The sequence below is a fragment of the Clinocottus analis genome, unplaced genomic scaffold (genome assembly GCF_023055335.1).
Source record: "Clinocottus analis isolate CAN_PGR_092001 unplaced genomic scaffold, fCliAna1.0.p SCAF_15, whole genome shotgun sequence".
NCBI lineage: Eukaryota > Metazoa > Chordata > Actinopteri > Perciformes > Cottidae > Clinocottus > Clinocottus analis.
This window is the reverse complement of record NW_027175876.1, coordinates 11,353,679-11,378,895: the sequence shown is the minus strand read 5'-3', so window position 1 is coordinate 11,378,895 and position 25,217 is coordinate 11,353,679. Positions and strand designations below refer to the sequence as shown.

General features: G+C 42.1%; 1 protein-coding gene across 1 annotated transcript; it reads right to left on the bottom strand.

The window, feature by feature from the left end:
* Positions 1-2,550: 2,550 nt before the first annotated feature.
* LOC137785556 (kinesin-like protein KIF3C) lies at positions 2,551-21,841 on the bottom strand. The gene is made up of 8 exons (XM_068576895.1): positions 19,881-21,841; positions 9,172-9,273; positions 8,006-8,128; positions 6,107-6,225; positions 5,383-5,499; positions 4,916-5,024; positions 3,790-3,935; positions 2,551-2,901 (listed from the first exon to the last, which is right to left on the bottom strand). Exons 1-8 carry the CDS (start codon positions 21,291-21,293, stop codon positions 2,814-2,816), a joined length of 2,217 nt encoding a protein of 738 aa, XP_068432996.1. The 5' UTR covers positions 21,294-21,841; the 3' UTR covers positions 2,551-2,813.
* Between the last annotated feature and the right edge of the window lie 3,376 nt (positions 21,842-25,217).

The following is a 25,217-nucleotide window of genomic DNA, read 5'->3' as shown; positions in this document are numbered from 1 at the left end:
CTTTATTTGATTTTTTTTTTCTTTTTGTCAGCCAGACATGAGCTCAGCTCCAGTGGACCACCGTGTTACAAACACATAGATACACAACCCCCCTCCATTCCCCGTCCCAACATCCTTCACTGGCAGGTTACCATGGAAACAGGCTCAGTATCCACCGCCTCCACAGTCACTTCCTGATTGTCTTTGGATTCCTGCATCCATCCCCCCTCTTCCATCGGCATCCTTCCTCCTCCCCCACAGCCCTCACACAGACACATTTATACAATATTTTACAGCCCTGACAGACAGGAAACCCACATGAATGGTTTTACTGACTAACAGGACCAAATGTTTATAAATGAGGCAACATAGACTTGAAAACAGCCAAGAATAACCATTTGTTTTCTGAATAATGCTCGGCAAATCTTCCTCATCCTTGTATCACTCTCTTCCGTAGAATGTTAATAAGTCGTTGATATTTTGAGGCAGATGCTGTGTTTCACGCCAGGCAAATAAACAGCAGGTAAACATTTTAGGTTCTTTTAAGTGTTGCAGAAACCAATGTTTTTATTTCTCGCTTGAATATTAATATCTTGATGTCTTTCTCTGGAGAACAGCACCCTGAAATGTGACCTGATATATCCCCAAAAAACTGTACAACACATTCTTTTATTTGTATATATAATGTATATCAACTTCCTTTTGTGAGCAATCTTTTACTCCGTTAAAGGTATGCATACATTTTAATTTCCAATAGACACATCTTCATGAAGCCTCACAACATTTAAACATTTACTGTGTGCCCAAACTGGGTCAATGATGGACCCAGAGACCGATGACCAAAGACATAAAATCCTCAGTGTGCATCTGTAAACGGTTGAGACAGTGAAGGAAGGAGGTTAACACAGATTTAATTCACTGAAAACAGGAACTGCAAAGTCCACAGAAAGTGTTTTTGTCATTTTAAACTGCTTCTTACCCATTTTGTTTAGATTACTGATGGATTATTTTTAGTAGACTACTGCAATTGCTGAAGAATTATGAAACCATTTTTTTCTTCTGGCTTTATCTCATCAAATAGGGAAAAGTGTTGCTTCCCTTTGTATTATATCACAATCTTTAGGTTTGGTTTGTTTGTTGTACTCTGGGAACTTGTTTACAATTCATTATTATTTCTTACATTTACTACAATCAATTATTAGTTAGTATTCATCCCGGTTAATCAATGACATGGCTTCGTAGTTGGGTCATTTTGCATGTTCAGGGTCACCAACGTCTCAAGTCTTATCGAACAGAATGGTGAAAAAACAAAACCGATTGGCTCACTGGTAATAAATGTAGTTTCTATACACTGGTGAACGGCTGCGTTGTGCTCTCTCCCGTCCATCAGGGGTTCAGCTGCAACTGGATCTGTGGCATCAATAATACAGTGATGATGAGTCTGACTGACCCCACCGCCTGCTGCTCCTGACCTCCAGCAACTACCGAACCCATGACACTAAACTGAACCACAAGCCAGGCAACCTCCCAGCAGGTATGACGCAATACCTGCTGGACCCGACCTGAATGTTAACAGCTGCTGCTGTGGGAATGAAGGTCTTCGTCGTCGTCGTCTTCATCATCATACAAGTACAGTTGACTGAAATCAGATGAATGGATAAAAGTTTTTAGGTATCATCATCATTCAGAGAAAGAGGAAGATGAAGGAAGAAGAAAACTCCTGATGAGGAATATATAATTTGAAGCGGAGGCAAAGCAGAGCGTCATTTTTTTTTTTTTTTTTTACATTTTAAGGATGTATTTAATTGTAAGTATGTCTGAGTTAGCATCACTGCTAAGTTAGCTGGTGGCCTAGGGTACAATACTTAGATGTGTTTTAACAAAAAGAACAAAAAACAATTAGCGTAATGTTTGAACCACATTGTATAGTCTTCCTCATAGGATGGATCTAATCCCGCTCCAGAAAAAGCTCTTGGGTTCAGTTTTTTCCAGTGCCAAGGATGAACACTCACTGTAGTGTCATTACTAAGGGGATTACGTTGTTTATTAAACCTCGGACAAATATCTTAAAGATATACATTTTTAACCACAGCAACATTTGTGTCCTGGTGGCCTCGTCTTTTCCCCATCGACCTGGTTTGAATAAAACCATTTTAATTTGAATGAAACCATTGTAAGGCTTTAAATCAGAAACTGTGGAGGACACAAAGAGGAACAATGAGAGACAACGGGTGTGACAAAGGTCATCATTCAGGTTTCAGAGCACCTCATCTGACCAACAACAGCCCGCACCTTAAAGTATGTTACATCTTTTCTCATCCAACTGTCTCCCTTTTTACACAGAAAACAGACCAAATATATGAAATATGTACACTGGTATCTTACAGGGGATTCAAGCAGTTTGTGAGCTTTCAGATCTCATTCGATCATAATTAGACACACAAAGAGACAATCATACAACCCTGTACACACACACACACACACACACACACACACACACACACACACACACACACACACACACACACACACACACACACACACACACATGCAAAGAGAGACGGGTTTGCGTCCGTGGAGCAGCAGGAAGTGGTGTTTTATAGAGTTTCTGAGGTTCATCAGGTCATTGAGTTTCCTGTCCTGTTGATCACTTCCTACTTTAGTTTGTCTCCTCTTCGGACTCCGCACAGGTGAAAGTTTGTGTTTGTGTCCCAGTTATTGAAGTTTTTAAGAGGATTATCGGCCCAAAACAGGAAGAGGAAAAGAAGAAAGAGGAAGCGGAGGAATAAAATAAATAGCAATACAAACAAAAAAAAATCCTCTTCAGTAAACCTTTACTGCGCCGTCATGGGTGTGGCAGTGTGGCATGCTGCCAAGGAGACATTGGAAGAGGAGGAAGTGATGGATTTTGGTGTCTGGCACCTGCAAAAAATACAACGAGGAGAAGTCAGATATGAAAACTAAAACTATGGATAATGCATAATGCATAATCTCTGCCTTTACATACAATTCAGACGCAGGTTAATGGGATTATTCAGTAACATTGAGATCACAGACTGCTGAGCAGATGAGATAAACCCTCAGATTAGGACCGCCTAGAGAGGGTGTGGCTAATCCTGAATAATCCCATTTAGGGATGCATTGACTCTAAACCCTTTACACTAATCAGACAGTAAAAGCAAGTTTTGCACATATACAAAGTTGTATTTGTACAAATGGATACTATAAGTAATAGTGGAGGTATTTCATTCCAAAACTTGGGTAATTACATAGTGTATATTGATATAAATATCTATCTATATTAGTCTACAGTCTAACACTGAACATACTAAACCAGAACAGATAACAATGCCAATATTCATCTTTTCACACATTGTTGTGGATCCCTTAAATTAGATTTTTAAATGATTGTGGTCAGGATATGTATTGAGTGCATTTACAGTGGAAAAATGTACCTTATATTTTATCTTTGCAGTTTCTTGTTCTGACATATTATCCAGCAGGATAAATTATCTAATATTGGCTCGACTGTTTTTCTAAAAAACCTCTCAATTGTGATCACTAATGAGCTGTGTGAGAATATGTACTGGCGTCTGATATTACACAGTTAAACATAACGCTTTGCTTCATCAAACTTATCAAACATGACTTTAAAGAACAAAAAAGATTCAAATACACAAATACATCAAATTTAATAAAGTAAAAGAGCACGAAAAAGTAATTTATGCACTACAATTTCTGCAGTATGTGTGATAAGGCAGTCCATGAGAGGATATGGAGGTAAAATCTGGTTCGGTGGTTCAGGCTCACCAGGACCGAGACTTGCGGACGCCTCTGTCCTTGGTGGGCGAGTTGTCCAGAGAGTGACTTTGGTTCGGCTCCGACTCCGCCGAGCGATCCAGGGAGGCGGAGTTTGGAGGAGTCATGTCCAGCTCCAGAAACATGATGTTCTCAGCCTGCACGCACACACACACATGCACAAGCACACACACACACACACACACAGACGCACACAAAGTAAGCTGGCTGCCAATCTCTTTTAGGAATAATCTTACGATCAGGTACAAGGCTTTGCAGGCTCTGGTTCCAGGGTTTAAAAGTTCATTTTTTAATCCCTTCTGTTCAGGTTAAACTGACTCCTTTCGCTCCATTTTCTACAGATTAATATGTTGTATAATTGATTCATGCTTTCCACTGCTTATGTCCCCCATTATGTCTTTTATTTTATGAACTGGACATCACTTTGGGCTTGAAAAACACTCAATAAATCATAGTGGACAGAAACCATATCCAATACACCCTGAGGTGTTTTAAAGTGATAATATCTCCGTTACATTTTCCCTTTTCTCCTGTAGTGTCTTCAAGATTTGCAGAGTTTTACGATACATATCTTAAAAGGCAGTTTTCTCTGAATTAGTGTTTTTGCACCAAACTTTCCAGTTTCATTCCTATCTATATTCATGTATCATTCAGACCAGATGTATACAGCATTTTATTCCTAGAAACATGGAAAACATTGACTGGCATGACAGTATTTTCTGATTTATGGAGTGATAAATATAGAGATATCTGAAATTCCCTTAGTAAACACTGTTATGTTCCCCGAAACGCTGAAAAAAGACACAAAGCGCATGCGTGAACCCAAACATCTGAAACCATAATTCATAGCTTGACTTTCTCCGATGTTCAGATTTCTCTTCTGGAAATGTGAGCAAATCAGCACTGAATCGATAGAATGATGTCTCATTTCAATATGTAAACACACATTTTTAAATAAACTAATTATTAGTTTCACGGTGATATCTGTTAGTTACATTTTGTTTAACCCATTTTTGTTAATAACCAAAGCTGATAGCCAGTCAGTTTCATTATGAGCACACACACACACACACACACACACACACACACACACACACGCACACACACGCACACCTACCCTGTATCTGGAGTGAGCACCCATCGCGATGGCAACCCTGGCGTACTGGCTGATTGGTCGTTTGTAACCAACTGCAGACGCCGGACGTTTCTTCATCTGCGAGGATTTACTGAACAGAAGAAGAGCTCGATGAGAAATCAATGTCAAAAAGGCCAAAAGGCCGAAAGGCCGAAAGGCCAAAGGGCCTTTTCACAACGCTCCCCTCCAAAAGAAATATGACGCAACTTTCTCTCCCGTTGTGAATGACACCAAAACCCCTTTAAAGGTCTGTTTACAGGGATTATTTTGCTTTAATCGCACTGAAGAATAGCAGGAAAGAAACAAGAGAAAAAGAGCGGGTGACACAGAGAGCAGGAAGGTCAAAAGGTCGTGCACCACGACTGAAGTTAAACACATTTTTGAGTCCATTATTTACACCTGATGGCTCCGATGGGAATAACCTCCCAGCATCTAAAACCCACACTGACCTTTCAGCAGGAACGAGAGGCTGAAACTTCCATTGATCCTCTTCGGGGTCAAAGGTCAGTCTGTTCATGATTTTATTCTTCTCCTCTGGGGGGATGAAGTTCTCTATGATCAGATACCTGCATGAGCAGAACACACAGGGTTTAATTGACTGTTAGCGTTTTTTCTAAGTCTATTTTTCTAAATGTATAGAATCATTGTTCTACTTTATTTTAACATGTATTTATTTGAGTGATACAGCTGAGGTCCAGTCAAACTGACAGTAGATCAGTCAGGTCGACGTAACCTCAGGATCATCCTGCGTTGCCGACATTACCACACACGTCAAACACAGGATGGCTTTTGGTCTGAAGGCCCACCAGCAGGCGAGGCTCATTGGTCAACACATCAGTCAATATCAAAATATGAAAGAGCAGATTTTCCTCTCCATCTTCTCTTAAGTTGAGAAACATGCAGTTGAAGTTTTCCTAGCTGGCTCATTCTACGTATGTAAAACAAAGAAGATGCTCGTTGAGTTGTTGTACAAACGGATTAAACAGAATGTTTCAAACTCATATTGAACTTTTGTATTTGCCAGTTTCGTGCATTAGTTCAGCATCTCCGTCGGCATCTGTCTGCGTTTGGACGCGTGACTTCTCCGTGTGACGTGCGGGCTGAACCCCTGCGGGCGTGTTGCTGCTGGTTCTGCAGACTCCTCCGACTCCTCTGCCCGTGTGCTGGACTCACTTGAACTTGAGCTCTCTGGTGAGCTCGTTCTGCGTCTGCTCCAGCTCCTGCCGGCTCCTCACGTGCTCGTCGTTCACGTCCTGGATCTCCGCTTTGATGCACTGGAGCTTGGCATACAGCTAGAAGGACAGAGAGAGAGAGAGAGAGAGAGAGAGAGAGAGAGAGAGCGACAAACGGAGCGGGTGAGCAGGAGAGATGACGCCCAGTGCAGCGGAGTCGCTGATGAACTGGAGCTTGGTTGCCCGTAGCAACAGCACTGGAGGCACTGGGGTGTCTGGAGGAAAAGGGCATCCAATAGGAGCACGGCATCACGGCCGCCCTCCCTCTCCCCGGCTCGCTCCTCGTCTTTCCTGCTGTGCTCATGAGCGTTCACACTTTTCATGCTTTGACTGCACGGGCTTTCAGCTAAACCCGACTCGCTGAAAGGTGACGCTGCAGTTCAAGGTCATTCCTCACCTGTGAGGAAGAAGCTGGCCGCTCACTTTGTGTTGTGGAGGCTTTTTTTGTTTTGGCATTTGTGCTTTTTTATTTGTTGATAAAAATATGTTTGAAATTGGAATATTTCCAAAACAATAGAGTAGTATAGCCTATTTTTTTTTAAATCCAGTGCACAAGGGCTTGATCAGAGAGATCCTTGGATTCAGACTCCTCCTAATATATAATCATAGAGTGTGTGTGGGGGTCTTGATTGACACTTGAGACCCACTGAAAGCACAAACAGCTACATTTGGGGGTCACTAAAATCCTTTAATTTACTTTGTAAATTACGGATGGATATATTCACCCTGTTTCATGACAACAAAGTAGACTATTCCTGTACAATACTTATATTTATGATCTTTAATTCATTGTGATATCGATTGTGAAGAGCAGCAGGTCTGCTGGATGTTCTTGAAATTGAGAAGATTACTGAAGCCTTTCCTTTGAAATGTTTAAAGGTGCCCTGATCAAATATCTTGTAAAAAAAATGAATATTTCAGTTTCCATTTGGTGTTTTTTTTATCTACGAGGTCTAGAAAACGTGTTGAATTTATATTTCTCGTATTTCCTTCCTTGTAAGCACATTTTCCGTACTTTCTGACACATTACATATAATATATCCATACAGTTTTCTTTAGGGCCTTTAAAGTCCCAGCAGGGCTACAGGACAATCACCAAAAAAAGTGGAGCGGTAACAGGAACCCTAACAGGAACCCATGTGAAGAGATCTCATCTTTATCCTCCTTCTTTTCCCCAGAGAGACGGCACCATGCAGTGAGAGAAGGGCACATGGCACACGTTAGGGCATCAGGAGAGCAAAGACCATCACGGGATCATTAATCACATTGTCATCCACACACACACACACACACACACACAACGGGTTGTTTGGGGTTAGTCCTGCTGGCCGTGCGACAAATTGGGAAGCGAGTAGAGCGGGGTGAGGGGTTCACAAGGTTGGGAGAGTTGTTTGAGGGTTTGCACCGAGGGATCTGTCGGCAGATCCTGCAGATTGAGAAGGTTAGCATGAGAAGCGTGACGAGGCCCGAGAGAGAAAGTGTCGATAGGGAGTGACGGAGGAATGGGGGAAGGGCCCAGCAAAGAGGAGGGGACGGCAGGACAAACCTTGAGGTACTGAGAGTAAAGTGTGTGTCCGAACGGAGCATGTGTCCGGGGCGGGGGGGCCATTAGGATCCAGGTCAGAGGTCAGGGGTCAAAGAGGGGTAAAGAGGGATATACTGACATTAGGAGGGGGGAAAAAAGGAAGGTGGAAATGTGTGTGCATGTAAAATATATCTGTTTGTCTTCCGTTTATAAAAGTGTGTGCGCTTGCTGCATGTACATGAGCGTGTATGGGAATTTGTGTACATGATCATTTTCTGAGTTTCATACATAGATGTATGTAAAGTATCTGGGCACCTTCTTGAGCTTCTTGGTCTTGGCCTCCACCTCCTGTTGCAGTGAAGTGAACGTCTCTCTCAGCTCCACCGTCTCTTCGTCCCGGACCAACATCTGCTGCTGTATCTCCCTCTCGCTGCGAGTCTGAAAGCATTTATTAAAATGTCACCTTATGCTGCTTGCGGTATAAACAGGTCGACCTGAACTCCAAAGTTCTGCTGTGGAAAAATTCATTGTCTTACTCCTTTGCACACAAACAAACAATAGATTACATTTAAAAAACTGGGAAGCATTGTGTATATGTAAAAACAGGCTCAGAGCCTAATGTTTTGCAGCTGTATTACAATAAAGGGAAAACAACACTAAAATATGGTATATACCACTTCATACCATAGACTGTATATAACAAATGGACGTAGTCATTGTGACGTCACCCACTGGTTTGTGGAGCACCGTTTTGAAGCCTTGAGTTTGACATTTTTGCTGTCGCCATCTTGGATTACGGCCTTTGCCATGTTGTTTCTTCTCCACAAACCGATGAACGTGAGTTACCATGTTTGAACTGTGGAGAAGCGACGAGGTGACGAAGTATATGTTTGGTAGCGGCAGCGACCTGTCAGTCGCAGTAAGCCCCTCCTAAAGCATACTGAGTCTACTTTACTCCACTATGTGTCTCCTGCTGCTGTAATCTTGCAAGTTCCCCACTACGGGACTCATAAAGGATTACCTCATCTTATCTTCATGGTCTATTTTACTCTCAATGGGACCATAATTTACAAAATGAACATTATTCTGTATTGAAGAAGACTTTAAACTAGCGATTGAGACCATAAACTCATGCTTACAGTGTTTACTGAGGTAATAAATCAAGTGAAAAGTCATAGAATCAATTTCTCATAGACTTTCTATACATACATACATATATTATTTTGCAACTGAAGCAGTCGCCCCCTGATGGTCAGTAGCAAGAATGCAAGTTTGAGGACACTTCAGCATCGGCTTCACTCGGCAGACCAGGAGGTTGCCGCCTGCTTGATATTGGCAGATATTCTCAACATCATACTTATTTTTAAAAAAAACAAATCCACACTCATTCACGGTTCCACTAATCATTATTTTCAGGAGTACTTAGTAAAATGCAGTTTATTGAATTGATTTTGAATCGTGTGCCTTACACACAGTTTTACCTGCTCAGCGATCTCGTGCCTTTTCACCTCCAGCATCTTCTGCTGCTCGTTGGTGTGATCGATGATGTTCTTCCCACCAACCAGCAGCTTGCTCTCCATCGCCTGAGAAAAGCAAAAAGAATATTTTGATTTACGTTTATGAAAAATAATCAGTCTTGTGTCGTTGTAGTGGCTCCAGTCCCTTTAAAGACACACGTTGAGGGTTTTTCTCAAGGTCAAAATAAGTTCATTCGGACACCGAACAGTTAAGTCTCTGTGAGTTGTGTGTGTGTGTGTGTTGAAGCTGCAGTCAGTGCAGACATTGTGCTGACGAGGCGGACGGAGCTGGAAGTGGGCGGCTTAACATCCACGATGACATCATCCCACAACCAGCTGAGCTCGGCTTTAAACTTTGTAGCGTTTCAGACGTGAATCACGTTCAAAAGAGTCCGATAACCACTTTGATCCAGACACATCTCCACAGCTATTAGATGGATTACCGGGACATTTGTGTGGAGACATTGATGTCCTCAGAGGATGAATCCCACGGACTTTGGGGGTCTCCTAAAAAGTTGTAATATTTTCTGATATATATATATATATATATATATATATATATATATATATATATATATATATATATATATATATATATATATATATATATATCAGTGGGATGGATTGCCCAGACATTAGCAAAGTCATGTTCAGGACGAATTATAATAAGATTTGGGATCTATGAACCTTTCATATAGCTCTATTATCAGGCTCCATTATTATTGTGTATGCAGATCTTCAGATTCTGATTAACAATTCATAATAAATAAAAAATTCAGAAATTAAACTAACAACTGGAAAGCATTGCGTAGACTTTGTAAGGTTTGCTCTCTAATGATCATTTCAACCTTTGAAGAAATACAATCTAAGCTGCAGATTGTGGTGGATGTGTGTGTTATCTGAAGAAGAATCATTTCATGCCTCTGGTTACTGCGCCTTTGGTTATCGTGGAGATTAAAGGCCTGAGGTCACAGTGATGTAATGTGTCTTCTACATGATCACACACACACGGCATGTCCTGAGGACAGAAATCTGAAATGAACATAGAGAATACAAAAAAGTGAGAGACAAGAAACAGAACAGTGAGAGAACAGAGGAAGAAATTGTTTTTTTTTAAAAGTAGGGGAAAGAGAGAAAAGGGGCCCAAGAAGGGCAAACAGGGGCCACAGCCATTTTGTATTGCCCACATTCCAGTCTCAGGACTTTATACAAAAAGACAGTGTGTGTCAACTGCCTATACGTTCTTTATTACTCGCACGCACACACACACACACACACACACACACACACACGCACGCACACACACACACACACACACACACAAAACACACTCTCAGACTCATGCAGAGAGTACAGTGGAGTCCTTCAGCGAGGATGCGTCTGCTGCAGGTCTTTACAGAAAGACTCTTTGTTCTGAGCTGCCTTTTGTGTGTGTGTGTGTGTGTGTGTGTGTGTGTGTGTGTGTGTGTGTGACTGCCTTGTTTGCTGTTCTTTGTGTTTTGTCATATTCTTTCAGCTTCATTAAAGGGCTTATTCATGTCACATGTTTTCACTCTCATGCAGCGCTGGTTGACTAGATACAAATCCTTTACATGCAGGCTTTTATGACTTAAATGGAGGATTTGACATGTTTACAATTCACTCAATGCCTCACCAGGCACATCCATCACGCCATTAATGTAGAGAAAATGCCGATTCATGTTTTAACATCAGTAAAAGATAACGACATCCACTCTGAGTCTCACTGGGTTCATGGAACTATATATGTCAAAAACCTAATTGCACCAATTCAGGAAATGCAGCAACACCCAATTAAAATCCAGCACTGTTTTGTCACGCTGTACATATCCCCGCGCTTGCATTGAGTTCATACAAGAAAACAAAGTGCACTCTTCTTCCGCAGCTGAATGCGAAGGAGCTGCAGTGTTTTTTCTTTCTTTCCAAAAACCGGTTGAGTAAAAGTTGAGCATTATGCTCTAAACAAGGCTTCATTTCAGCAGTTTTGTTAGGAAAAATGCTGAAAACAAGAATTACGTTTCTTTTGTCACGCATTCTCTTTTCCTGACTTGTTTCGGTGAAACAAAGACTTTCCTATCATTTCCACCGTTCCTTATTGAAATCGTTTTATCTTCAGAATATATATTGTCTTTGTTAATATGTCAATATGCCATTGTTATTAAGTCGATTACAATAAGTACTTAAACAGCCATGTCGAATTTTAACTTGTCACTTACTTTTACACAAAACTGCAGCTTGATTTGTTCAAGGTCAACACACACAATCACACAATTCAGATTTTACATTTTAAAATGTGCTTAAACGAACAACTAGTACCTGAACCTTGTTGCTATACAGCAAACATGGAAAATATTACACTTCTATGACAAACTACATCTGCTGAAGTAGATCCTGTAATGTGATTGAAAGCTCTAAACACACTAAATGTATAATGTGGTGGGATTGTTTTGTCATAAAGGTCATACATGAAGTGTTAATGTCGAATGTAATCCTGCTTTGACTTCATGTCATATTTAAGTTCACAGTCTAGAAGAAAATGTACTTATTCACAGCCAGAGGTTCCACGACACGAGGGATCATGTTTTTGATGTTAAGATGAAGCAGCTATCGGAGACGGGAAGATGAAAAGAAGACATAAGAGGAAGTGGAGGAAAAGGAGGAGGATGACGATGATGAGGAAGAGGATGAGAAGCTCGAGGAAGAGCAATAACTCAGTGGATTCCCAATGATCTTCAATCACATGAGTCACTCGTCATAAGAGTCATTCTGTTTCCAGGCATCCATGCAGATTGATCACACACACACACACACACACACACACACACACACACACACACACACACACACACACACACACACACACACACACACACACACACAGAGTCCGGATGTCTGATGATCTCTTAAGGTCACAGAAGAGCTTCAGTTTCTTCAATAATTTAATTATAAACCTTTTGTCCTGGTTTCTCATATACTCAATCAATAAAGCAGATTTAATGTCTCAAAATGTATGTCGGTTCTTTTGATAAATTTAAACTAAATGGTCTACCGTGCAGCAACACAATCATCTCCTGTTCTGTGCCGGCGACATGATCTCACATTTACACGTCACAGAAGGCCGCGACGAAGCCTTTTGCGTAGTGTCCTTGACGCAGAACGTCTGAGCGCGGTTAACATTGAGAAGGTTGCGTTTAGGTTTAGGCAACACAACTACTTGGTTAGAGGTCATGGTTGGACTTAAGATAAGTACGCTTGTTACATAACTTTGTCAACGTAGCATCTCATAACATAAAATCAAAATCGCTCAACTTTTGGGTTTCACATGGGAAAGTGAAGGTCCTGTGTTTGTTAGTAACATTCACCCTCCCGTCTTTAACATAACAACAAAAGCGTAATACTCAAACGTTGCTCTAATCATCTATTGATGATGCGATTGGGTTTATATCAGAGGTAGCTGAAGGCCTCAAACAAACCTCAACAAGGCACCAAAGGGTGCCTTGTGCAAAGGGCCACATCGCAGGTATGTGACACCCTGCAGGGTGAGCCCAGGTGCATGAGGTGCCCTCTAACACTGCTGACAGCACTGTGGATATGTTTGGAAAAGTAACTTAGAGATAAAATGACATTTCACGGATACCAAAGAGTACATTTTCTAATGTCATCATTTTTTTTGTTTTGTTTAAAGCAACAACAAAAAGTGCCGAGAGAATGTTTGTTTGTTTGTAACAGCGTATTTCATTCTTGTTTTTATTAGTACCTTTTTCTGTTAAAAATTGTTTTAGATTGGGTGGAATTTTGTTGTTTGACGTGCAAACTGATTGCAATTGTCTGAACAATCAACGGCTGTTGGATGGATTTGTGACAAGCATCACATTTTGGTTGGCTGAGCTTGTTTTAACAATACTTGAATCGTCTTTTAAAACCTACTTTGACTAATTAAGAAAGTGTTCCACGCAGTACATTTGACTGGTTTCATGGCTTGTGGTGTGCTGTATGTCACCACAACAGAAAGTAGCCATCAGACTTCATCGTTTCTCGTGTCTTCCCTCATTGTTGATGAAAGTCTGCGAGGACGTCTGCAGACTGAAGCGCTTCTTAATGCATCACACTCTTCCTTGAGCTTGTGTGTCAGCCTGCATATTTGTGAGCGTATGCATAATCTGCACATAAGTGTGTGCTCAAACTCTTCTGGCTGCGACTGATCCGTTTCCTGATGGGAAAAGTGAGGAGAATGGGAAGTGTTGCATATTGAGCTGGCTCAACCGCTTCAGCCAGCCAATCACCGCGAGGCCAGCGGCCTGCTGGGAGCGTCCGGGTTATAAATACAATGTGACGACAACCGTGTGTGCAGCCGAGAGACAGGAAGCTTGCTGGGAAGAGACAGAGACATGCAAGCAGAGGAGAGGGGAATGAAAAAAGACGCTGGGCATGAAGAAGAGACGTAGGAAAAAAAGAGAACAAATGTCAGGTTGTCTTTGAGAATCTGTTTCATTCTGTTTCATCAGTGCTGGTCGATGCAGAAACCGCATCAGGAGCCACAACCTAAAGCCCAGAATCTCATTACAGTTCACTCGCTGTCAATCATCTCGTGCGTCCACCAAACATACGAGCGAGGTGAGTGACATCTGGCCTCACAATGTAAGACCAGAATTAACCCAGATGAACCTGAAGACACTGTTTTATCCAACCAGAATGAAACAAGTCATTTGTAAGATGACTTATTATTATTATGTTGTTTAGCTTCTGTTTCAACAATGGAATTCATTTAACCGTGAAGATGGTTCCCTAACCTTTAAAAAGTAATCATTGTTTTGTTAACAAAAGTCCCTTTACAGTTCTTTAGGAATGCAATACTAAATTTGTGGGGTGAAAAGTCTTTACACAGCTTGTAAATGGCTAAATTAATTATTAAAATGTTTAACAACGGATATATGCTTCGAGTGTTATTTAAATATTTTGTATAAAAACAATATTGCCGCTTAGTGGTAACCTCTGTAGGTCATAAAATATTATAGGACTCGCAGTGATTAAAGCAAGCGCTTGTTTGTCTCCTCGTGTTGAGATATGGCTCTGCTCACTCCCCTGATCACATGACTGGATGCTCAGTTCATGAACACACACACACACACACACACACACACACACACACACACACAAACACACACAGTTGATTCATCCATAATTCAGTGATTGTGGCTTCCATGCTGAAAGATGGAGAGCAGTGATGAGCTCTTTCTGTTCATTAGCAAACACACGCACACACACACACACACACACACACACACACACACACACACACACAAATAAACACACACACACACACACACACGCACACACACACAGGCATTCCTTTTCTGTGTCCAGACTCTTTTTCCTCCTCTAATTACATAGGAAGTCAGCTTTATAAACAGGAAACAGTCATTCTATCCATGATGTGATGCATGTATGTGTGTGTGTGTGTGTAAGTGTGTGCGTGTGTGTGTGTGTGTGTGTGTGTGTGTGTGTGTGCGTGTGTGTGTGTGCGTGCATGGGGGGTAAAATACAGTCAGCAGGCTTAAACAGACGTCTACTGTATATGGTGGAAAGCTGATATGTGTGTATGTTCATGCATGTGAGTGTGTGTTACTTGGCATTGTTGCTGGTCGTGCATTCTGATTGGCTGAGCTTCAGTTTACAGGATGCAGTAACCTCTCAATGCAATTTCCTCCAATGACAAAAGACAGCAAAGACTGGAAAAGGCATTTATGGTGAAAAAAAAAAAAATAGTACCCACAATAGTATATATAATTGTTTTTCAGCTGAATGATTGAATTATCTGCTCCTGGCCGAGTTACCCTCCTTCTGTTTGTTGTGAAGTGTGACTGTGCAACATCTATGTCTGGCTTTTTACAAAAGAAATGAAAAGATCAAAAGAAATCAAAGACAAATGGCGGAGTGTTTCCCACAAAACAGACTTCATCTGGGCAGCTTGCCATGGAGGCGGTTTTTAGATATATTTTTAGTCTCAGTTTATTAGATCCACACACGTGAGAGCTGCTAATATAATTTCCTGTTCCCCTAAATTAAATGTATAATCCTATCAACATTTGCAAGTATCTGAAGTGACATTTTTTTACCAGTAAAATGCATTTTTTAATAAAATGAATTAAATTGACCTAAGTTTTATTCCCTGGGAACAAGGCATTGTCAGAAAAGCAAAAAAAAAGAAAATCCTAAACTAAATAGTAGCTAAAGCAGGTTCACGTGACGGAAAGTAAAACCGCCTCAATAAATAACCTCTGTCGTAAATGACACATAAAGAAAAGTAACTTGAACGAGAGAAAGAGAAAGAAGGTAGAAACATACAAACAGAAAGTGGGACGGAGAAACAAAGCAGCTCATCTTGAGGTTTGACCAAGATGTTTAGATGAAGAGCTATCGTGACATGACTGAGGCGTGAGTAGCAAAATATAAGCATGTTTCAGGGTCCACAGTTCAGATATTCTTCTTAAAGTACAGAGACAGTAAGAAGAAGCGAGACGTGACAGTTTTGACCCAGAAAAGTGGGTCTAAGAATAGTCCGCTGGAGCCTCCTTATGGGAAGCTGCTGCTCAGCAGGAAGCTCTCAACAGTGACTCCACTGATTGTTTCATTACAACAGAAAAACAAACAGTTGATTAGTGTCGAAAGTAATTATCAGCCCAATCATTATACAACAAACAACAGCTAATGTGTACTTTTGTAAAGGATCTCACTACTTCTACTCCCACCCCCGCGTGTGAAACTTGGGGGCAACTCCAGCAGAGCAGACAACAGCTGAACACAACAGTTGCAGCAACATTACAACACAGAATCCACAGATGGAGCGCCGCACCTTGGAGGCCAGTGAGCTAACAGCACCCTGCAGAAACACCAGCTGACCCAACACAGCTTCACAAGGCTGTTTCCTGACCCACTTACATGTGTGTGTGTGCGTGCGTGTGTGTGTGTGTGTGTGTGTGTGTGTGTGTGTGTGTGTGTGTATCTGAGAGACAGGGAGGAAAATGGAGAAGGGTTTCATTGATTTTATGTATAATTGGTCGTTTCTGAGTTCAGGTCTCCAGTCAAACATACAGACACACACACACACATACAGACACACAGACACACAGACACACAGACACACACACACACACACACACACACACACACACACACACGCACGCACGCTCGCTCTCTTTCTCTGTCAAACTGTCCCTCTGCCTGGCAACCTGTCTCTCATTGGTTATCAGAGCAGAGAGAAAAGAGGGACCCTCAGGCCACACGCTGTGATTGGTCGGCAAATATCGCTCTCAGCCAATCAGAGGGAGGCACAGCCACGGCTGATTGATTAAAATGGAAATGTTGCAGGATCACAACTAATTTTCAGAGCGTGAACAGTGACACCAGCACTGAGCTAAAGACTTCAAATGGACATTTGTTTACATTTTATTATAGTAAACTGACCTGTGACCATAAGATGTGACATATGGTGATTCAGTTTTATCCAGTGTACACTTTTAAAAAAAAAGCCTCATGCCTTTAAAGCTTTGTGGTATTTGTAACGCCTCCTGAAGCCCATTTGTTCCGACTGAAGATGTAAATCACACATTTTATAGATATAATATATCTTTTTAAAGTAGGTAACTCTACCAGGTCCTAAAACAGCTGGACACTGCAGCTTTTAGTGAATGCTACTATGTGGGATGACTTAGAATAAACTACAGCGACAGTGTGTTCATGGTAATGAAGGAACATTGGGCAACATTGATAGTATAGTGTTTTTCATGAGATTTGTTGACCACCAGATTTGCATCTTAGAATAAACAAATGAATTTGTATGTTGCTTGAAAAACAGTCCTTTGAACATGCGCAGGTTTTCCTTCTGATGCATCGAAGGCAGGAAATACCAGTTGTCCTCAATCATCTTCCTCCTGGGGGAGGAGAGACGGACTTCTGCTGATTTGTCAGCGCTGACAGCCGCCACACAGTCAGCATTAAACACAAACGCGGCGACAACGAGGGTGCAGTGTAATCACGGATGATTTCACATGATTTAGCACAAAACAGCATTAGGCTGTGGCAAGGCCCTTTGGAGGACACGGTGATGGGAAGAAACAGGAGATGCAGAAACGTACATGAAAGCACTCAGTGTGAAGGGCATCGCATCAGGATATACATTAGCTCTCTCTCGTGGGACCTCGTACCTCCTCTCAGGACGAAGAAGTGCCACGTATGAAAGATGAGGCAAAAACTACAGAGTTAACACAGCTCTTGAGTTTACTGTCGGTTGGCACAAGTGTTGTAATACACACTACAATGTTTTTGCCAATTTGATAAATTAGAGATCTTTGGTTTGGGTGTATGCTGTTGTGTGCATTTATTAGATAAAACAAACAAAATATCTTTGTGGACATAATGCGTAACAGTAGAACAATATTTATTGCGCCTGATAACAGAGTTTGCTTACATTCGCCATCTTGTGATAGACCATCCATGTAAAAATATATATGACATATCATTTTATTTCATATTGATCGCGACAAATTCGCCAGATCAACAGATCAATGTTTCAATAGAACAGAACGTAATGCAGCCACAATGCATGCTGTGTTTTAAGAGCAACAAAAAAAAAAAGGCTTTCAAAATGCTCTCTGACCTAATTGATAACATTGTGATGGTGAAACAAGTGGCACGTTCGTGTTGTAGCTGATGGAGCCGCACAACCCCTGATGGTATCTGCTGTTGTTCTCGGGGAGGTGTTATCATAAGGCTGGCTCCAGTGCGTCATGGAGACATGATTTCAGGCTTGCCCATAATATCCTGAACACAGAAATTATGAAAAACAACCTAACTCTACAGTTGAGTAATGTATAGTTTACTGTCTTTTTACAATCGAAAGTTATTTTCTACGACATGTGTTAAGAAACAAATCGCAGATTTTACATTCCCCAGACTTCAAAACTGTCATTTTTCTCAACTCGAAGATCTCTTTCTCTCTCTCTCTCTCTCTCTCTCTCTCTCTCTCTCTCTCTCTCTCTCTCTCTCTCTCTCTCTCTCTCTCTCTCCACCACCTACACAGGCTGTATATTACCCATCACGCCTCTGCTTTGCGAGTTTATAACGGCTCTCTGGTAGGTCGAGGGAAAAGTAGGAACATCTGCACAGAGCATCACCGAATTGATAGCAGAAAAGTAGGAAACCAGCAGCACTACAACCTCAACCCGGCCTTCCAATGTGCCCACTGAAAATATATTTTTCCTCCACTCATTTCCTCACAATAGGGCCTCTGCAGCTCAGTAAGCTGATCCCTTGTGTCTCATGTTCGATGGTCCAGGCTGCAGCTACAGTATTATGGACTGTAGTCACCAAGTCACTCTGCATGACTGACTTATTGACTGGATATGGCCACGAGTCAGAGCAAGTAATTAATGCAGCTCTGACTCAGTCTTTGATTGCTGTATGTGTGTGAGTGTGTAGGGCAAAGAGAGAATTGACATTTCAAGCTACATTGGTCACCAGTTCCTGTCTGGACGTATGACACATCCGACCAGACTGTGGGGGAAAGAGACGCAGAGACAACAACACATCATGCCCTTCATTGGAACCACTGGTGCTGGAAAACACCATATGTTTGTAGTAATATTGAGTTAAAGGAGATTTAAACTCAATAAATGGAACCAGACTGCACCTCACAAACTGGTTCCTACGTGGAGATTAAGAAAGAAGAAGAAATGATCCTTTATTAATCCCCTTGTGTAAATTCTTCTAATTAAGGAGCAGTGTGCTGCCCTTTGAGCAACCAGGGGTCTTGCTTAAGGATACTTTGACATGGGATGGAGTCGGATGCCTTCTTGGGGTTACAGAGTGAATGAATCCCCGTGAACTCAAGCCACCCCAAAATTGGAGATTAGAGATTACTTGTTCTATATTCTGCACCAAATAACTAATAATAATAAAGGGCCACAAGTCTGGCTCTATTTTTAATATGTGTCTTCACTCAGCCTCACGTATATAGAGCGCAAAAAGGGTTTTGCGCTCTATAGGTGAAATGGAAGGGAAAATGGAAACAATACAATGACATATTTGGGAAAAACATACGGGAAATGCTGCATGTATTTTGGCCATTGTGTTGTTTTTATCTGTCTCCAACAAGTCTCCAAGGTTGGAAGTACATTACTCAATACCAGGAGGGCCCCTTAAATGTAGACGGTTCATTTTTCACTAATACCTGATGTGTTGCGCGCACACACACACACACACACACACACACACACACAAACACACACACACACACACACATTGATATGTAATTGGATATGAAGCTCTTTGTGTTGTAATGTTCCTTAATAACAGCTCATCAGATTATCACATTTAACAATCCCAAAGACCACATATCCTTAATCTGACATCCTGGTTAGTGTATGTGTGTGCGTGTGTGTGTGTGTGTGTGTGTGTGTGTGTGTGTGTGTGTGTGTGTGTGTGTGTAAAAGAGAGCGACAGAGAGAGATAAAACCATGAGTGGCTTCCATGTGAAATCTGAGCAAAGGATTATGGGTCTTCTGTGTTTTTATGACACGTGAATATGTGTGTGTTGATATGTTGTCAAGTATGCGTTGATGAAGCTACTGACTGGACTCACAGGGTCGAGCTCTCACCTTGTACTTGGCGGTCAGTTGCTCGGTGGCTTCTTGCTCCTTCCTCAGAACTCCCATCATCCTCTCCTTCTCTCCCAGGAGCCTCTGCTTCTCATCAGCCAACATGAATTGATCTTCTCTGATGTCCTGTTTTTCCCTCTCCAACCGCTCCTCCAGCTTCACATACTCTTCCGCCTCCTTCTCCACCCCTTCCTCCTCGTCCTCCTCACCCTCCGTCGCTTCATCCCCGTCGCCCTCCCATTCCTCGCCGTCCACCTGCTCCTTCTTCTGTTTGCTGCTCCACTTCCTGTGGTGGAGCTGGGCCCTGAGTCGGGCGATCTCCATCTGGAACTCGCGCAGCAGAGCGTCCTTGGGATCCTCGTTGACTCTGGGCTGGTTCTGGATGTTCTTGGCCCGGTTGGCGTAGCGGAGGGTGGTGAGGGTCTCTTCGTAGTGCTGGGGGGCCGGGCCTAAGGTGGCGACCATGACGGTCTTTGCATTCCCGCCCAAAGAGTCCTGCAACAGCCGAGTCAGTTTGGAGTCCCGGTACGGCACGTGGCCGCTGCGCCCGTCGGCCAGTGCCGAGATCACGTTCCCCAGGGCCGACAAGGACAGGTTGATCTTGGCGGCCTCTTTCAGGCGCTCTCCCTGGACGCCGGTCTTGGCTTGGCGCTCGCTGCCAGCCAGATCCACCAGGTTGAGGCGGCCGACCCGGATGTGTTTCCTCCCGTCAGGTCCGGGCTGGCTGCACTCCACCGTGATCAGGAACAAGGCGTGGGACCGAGACGAGTGTTCGTTCATGTCCGTAGCCGCGACCGCCCTCGCCTGGTTGCCCACGTTCATCACCTCCTCGATCTCCTTGATGCTCTTACAGACACACGATGTGAGGTCGCGCACGTACACCCCGGACTCTGGACTCTCCCGGAGCTCCAGGGCCCTGGCGTTGCCGTGGTTGGGGTCGAGGAGATCCAGAACCTCCTCCAGATAGATCTCGAGGTAGGACGCCCGCACCAGGTACTGCCTATCAGACTGCGAGCGGGATATGTGTGTGAAGATGTGGTCGAAAGCGTTGGGGATCACGCCTCGTTTCTCCGGGTCCAACCACGCCCCCTGCATGGTGTAAGTCTTCCCGGTTCCTGTTTGTCCGTAGGCAAATATGGTGCCATTGAACCCCGCAAGCACCGAATCGATCAGCGGCCGGACGCTCTCGTCGTAGAGGTCTCCCTGTTTGGAGTTTGCATCATAAACTGCATCGAACGTGAATGTTTTCTGAGGCTCGCTGGCTGTTGCTCGAGGGTTTCTGAGGATCACCTGTCCGAGCCGCAGGTCCATCTGCACGATGGACCCCGCAGGCCCATTGGACTCCTCCTTCCGGTTCAAAGGACGGCATCGAACTACCACCTTCACCGACTCGCTGCTCTTATTTTTCGACATGGCTGGCTTCTGTTTCTTGGTGTATACAACACAAGGACAATCTATATCAGCTAACTGAAAACAGGCTGGATATGATGTATTTAATCAGCCTCCTGTCTGCCTGTGTACTGTGAAACCATTGATTTTTTCAAAAATCATTAATGACAAATTCACTACGGTTGTAGATCATATTATGAATAAAATAGCGATAGTGCCAAATAACACAGCCTCTTTCAACCACCAACAAAATGCATAAAAGATGCCACTAATACGTCTGATGGCTAATTCCCTTTCCTTATTGTCTGTAATATTAGCTCACGAATACACAGACGGCCAGCAGATCTCACGCGTTGGATCGACGCTTCATTGCAGATCCGCGTCCAGATTCACTCGGTGGGGGGAAAAAAAAAAAATCACCAATGCCGACAATGACAACATATTCAGATGTCCCACTCATATGGTCCCGGTAGATCCGCTACACAGCGCCGTCCCGCATCCTCCTGTCCGCCGCTCACTGATGCTCCGAGGTGGGCTTGCGGCTCTCCGTCTGTGCGGAGAAACGGAGCTTCCCTACTGTATGCAACACACACACACACACACACACACACACACACACACACACACACACACACACACACACACACACACACACGCACACACACACACGCGCGCGCACAGAGAGAGACTCACACAGATACATACACACACAGTCATTCAAATACCACACCCCGCACCACTGCGGAGTGGAACAAAGCATCATGGGTAATGAAGTTTAGTTCGAGAAAACGGTATATTTGCTCTTTTTTTCTCGTATGGACGTCTTGAGAAAAATGTAAATGTAAATGTTCCCTGAAATACATTTTTAGTGTCTCTGGAAACTTTGGGATCTCCTCCAAAATTGAAAAGAAAAAATTGAACAATGCTTTACAGCCTCTACTGAGTTTTATTTCATATTTTCAAAATCTTTCACGTTTTTAAAAGAGACAAACTATTGGTTTAATTGTTCCACATAATGCATTACACGCCATACTGCCAGCACATGGTATTCACAATAACCAGGTGACGTGATTGACAATTGATTTTAAATGATTTTTAAATGTGAGATTTTGGATGAAAATCCAACAATAAAATTTTATCTTTGAGTAAAAAGTCCAAATCAGATGAATTGCAGAAAGAAAAGACACTCTGACGATGTAACCCAAAGACAAATCTGTGAGTGCCTTCATAAATAATGAATATCATTCTGACAGCCTTTTGATTTGACTGGGGATATGGGCAAACTCTACGACTTTGTAAGCTCAGCAATCAAATACAAGTGATTTTCATCTAAAAAGGTTAACATCTAAAATCTCTAAAAACAAAAACAAAAGTTACTTTATGACATTTCAAGAGCTTTGGGAGACAGTTTAGAGATTATACTAATTTAGATATAGAAGAACACTTAAATAATATTACGTTAGTTGTATTATAGGGTAGATTTTCTGTTTAATAGCCAGATATGATATTGTAATATTATTGTTTCCAACTTTTTCGTCTATTTGTTTTTATTATAGTTTCTATTTCTATTTTCTATTCACATCCTGTGTTGGATCTGGATTTGTCTTTTACCGAGTATAGCCTGTTAAGTGTTGTAGCTCAAGGTAAGGAATCAAACACAATTGCTAATATAACCAACATTAACAAATAGTTTATTTTAAAATAAGAATATGTTTGTACCATACAAGTCTGACCTCACACATCTGTTTCATCACGTTTGATCTGAATGTATGTCAAAGATTTGATGTCAGACACAAAAAGGTGACTTGTTCTTGTAGGTTTATGACTCTTATCTTGTCAGATTTTCAAGATAGTTTCCCACTGTAGTTATCATACAACTTAAGGACAAGGGGATCAAATGAAAAAATGAATCATTACAAGGTTTATTCAACAATTTATTCATGACACAATACCGCCACCTGGTGAAATAAGTTAGGAATACACTATGACCTGCAGGCAGGCAAGTCATTGAAGGAGTCAGTAAAGGAGACAAGAGATTCAGGTGTCACAAGGAGACACTTGGGGGGTTTCTTCAAACAACTAACATTTCTCACAAAATATTACCCATTTGTAAAATTATGCTTTCAAAGCTCTACATTAATGCTGATAGGTTTTACTGACCAGAGTGTAAAAAAAAGTGCAAAGGCTCCGCCACATAGGAAACTCAACACATCACATTAGTGACAAAAGCTAGAAGACACTCATACATCCTCTCAACTACACATGTTTTTAATTTGACTGAATGTCACTGAACAATCTTGGAAAATGACCTGGTATCACCTTTCGGGAGTAACCTTCAGCAGTCATCAGCAGGGCGTTGATTTGTAGGTGTGATGTCAGGAATATTGACCTGCCAAAAAAAAAAATGAGTGGGATTGACCTGCGTGACAAAAGGTTTTGAAATACCTTGAATCTCCCTTGAGTCAATTGGTTAAGAACATGAATAGAATGTGTGTGTGTGTGTGCTATTCCCAAGGTTTTAAATATGTATCCAGCTGGAGAAGGCCCTCTCCACGGTCTTTCATCTTCGTCATGGTACACAAGGAAAGACAGACCTCTACTCCAGAGGCTGGCCAACGGAAAGAACCTGGAGCTACTTGGTAAGCCTGTCCTGCACACACAAATGGATGTGTCTCTGTCCAAGGTGCTGATGTTATTTTCGAGTATTATCTTTTAAAATGTCCACTTCTTGTTTACTTCTCAGCATGCATTGCTTCCATCTACGACCACCGCCCTGGAGTCCTCTATAACATGAGGGTTAGATTAAGTCTTTTTTTTGGTGGTTTGTCCAAGTATGTGCCCCTGTAATTTCTTGTCTATTTTAAATGTTTCATGTGACAGGGTGTTTGTCTGTTTACTTATATTGCTGTTTAGTTAACGCAAGACCAACGGGGACTTTGTGGGTTGCCCAAATGTTCTTGCAGTTCAGAAGAATCAGTCAGGAGTTACAAGCCAAGTGCAGCCAACCTTATCAGTTTGTCTTCTTCACAGCTGGGAAACATGGTTCACGAAGGGCATGACCAAGCATGAGTTTTTCACGGCTGGGAATAAAAATGAGAGTTTCATATAATGGCCTTGATGGGCTTCTTTGCCATCCCACTGTCATTGCCTCCAGCTATACACTCCATAGCCGGTCCGTGCTGGACTTGAATCTGTTATGCCCAGTTCCCAAGTCAAGTCACATATGGCCTGAGCTAATGCTACATTTTTATTTTTCAATCTGTTAACAGGGACTTACAGAGCTGAGCTAAACATACAATACAGTTGGGATGTCCTGGTGGCCGAATGATCAACATAAATATATCGTGAACTATAGAGCAGTGTTAGTCTCCCTCCCTTTTCCTGCCACCTTTCAATGCGTACTGTTGACTGAAGGCAAAAATGCTTAAGTAAAAACAAAGCCATCTGGTTTAGCTAATGTGAAAACAGAATTCCTCCTTAAATGTACATAACTATCACAGCCAGAAGAGTGACTGTAGAGATTTGAGTGGTAGTTTCTGGGTGGCTGTGGGAGTGTGAAAGGAACCCTGGGGCCCCTTGCAGCAAAATACAGGAATGCATCCTGACCTGGGAGGATTTGTGTGTTAAGACATGATTTATTGGAGTAAGAAAGATTGCTTAACTGTTGAAAAGTATGGGCGGACATTAAGATGTTCTTCATTTAACCAATGACATGTCATGTTTCTGTACAAAAAAAAATCTTTGAGCTCACATGCGTAACTTCTGCTTTGTATCACATTTTTAACCTCTTTAACATCTGTTTGTGTTCTACATGGGCTGGTTTCTGTTTATAGCTGCATCTTCTTTCTCTTTTTAATTATGCTGTTATGTGGCTCTAAACTTTTCAATGAAAACATTGGTTGGTTGATGAGATATTGTACAGACAATCATGCTACTCAGAGGAGAAAT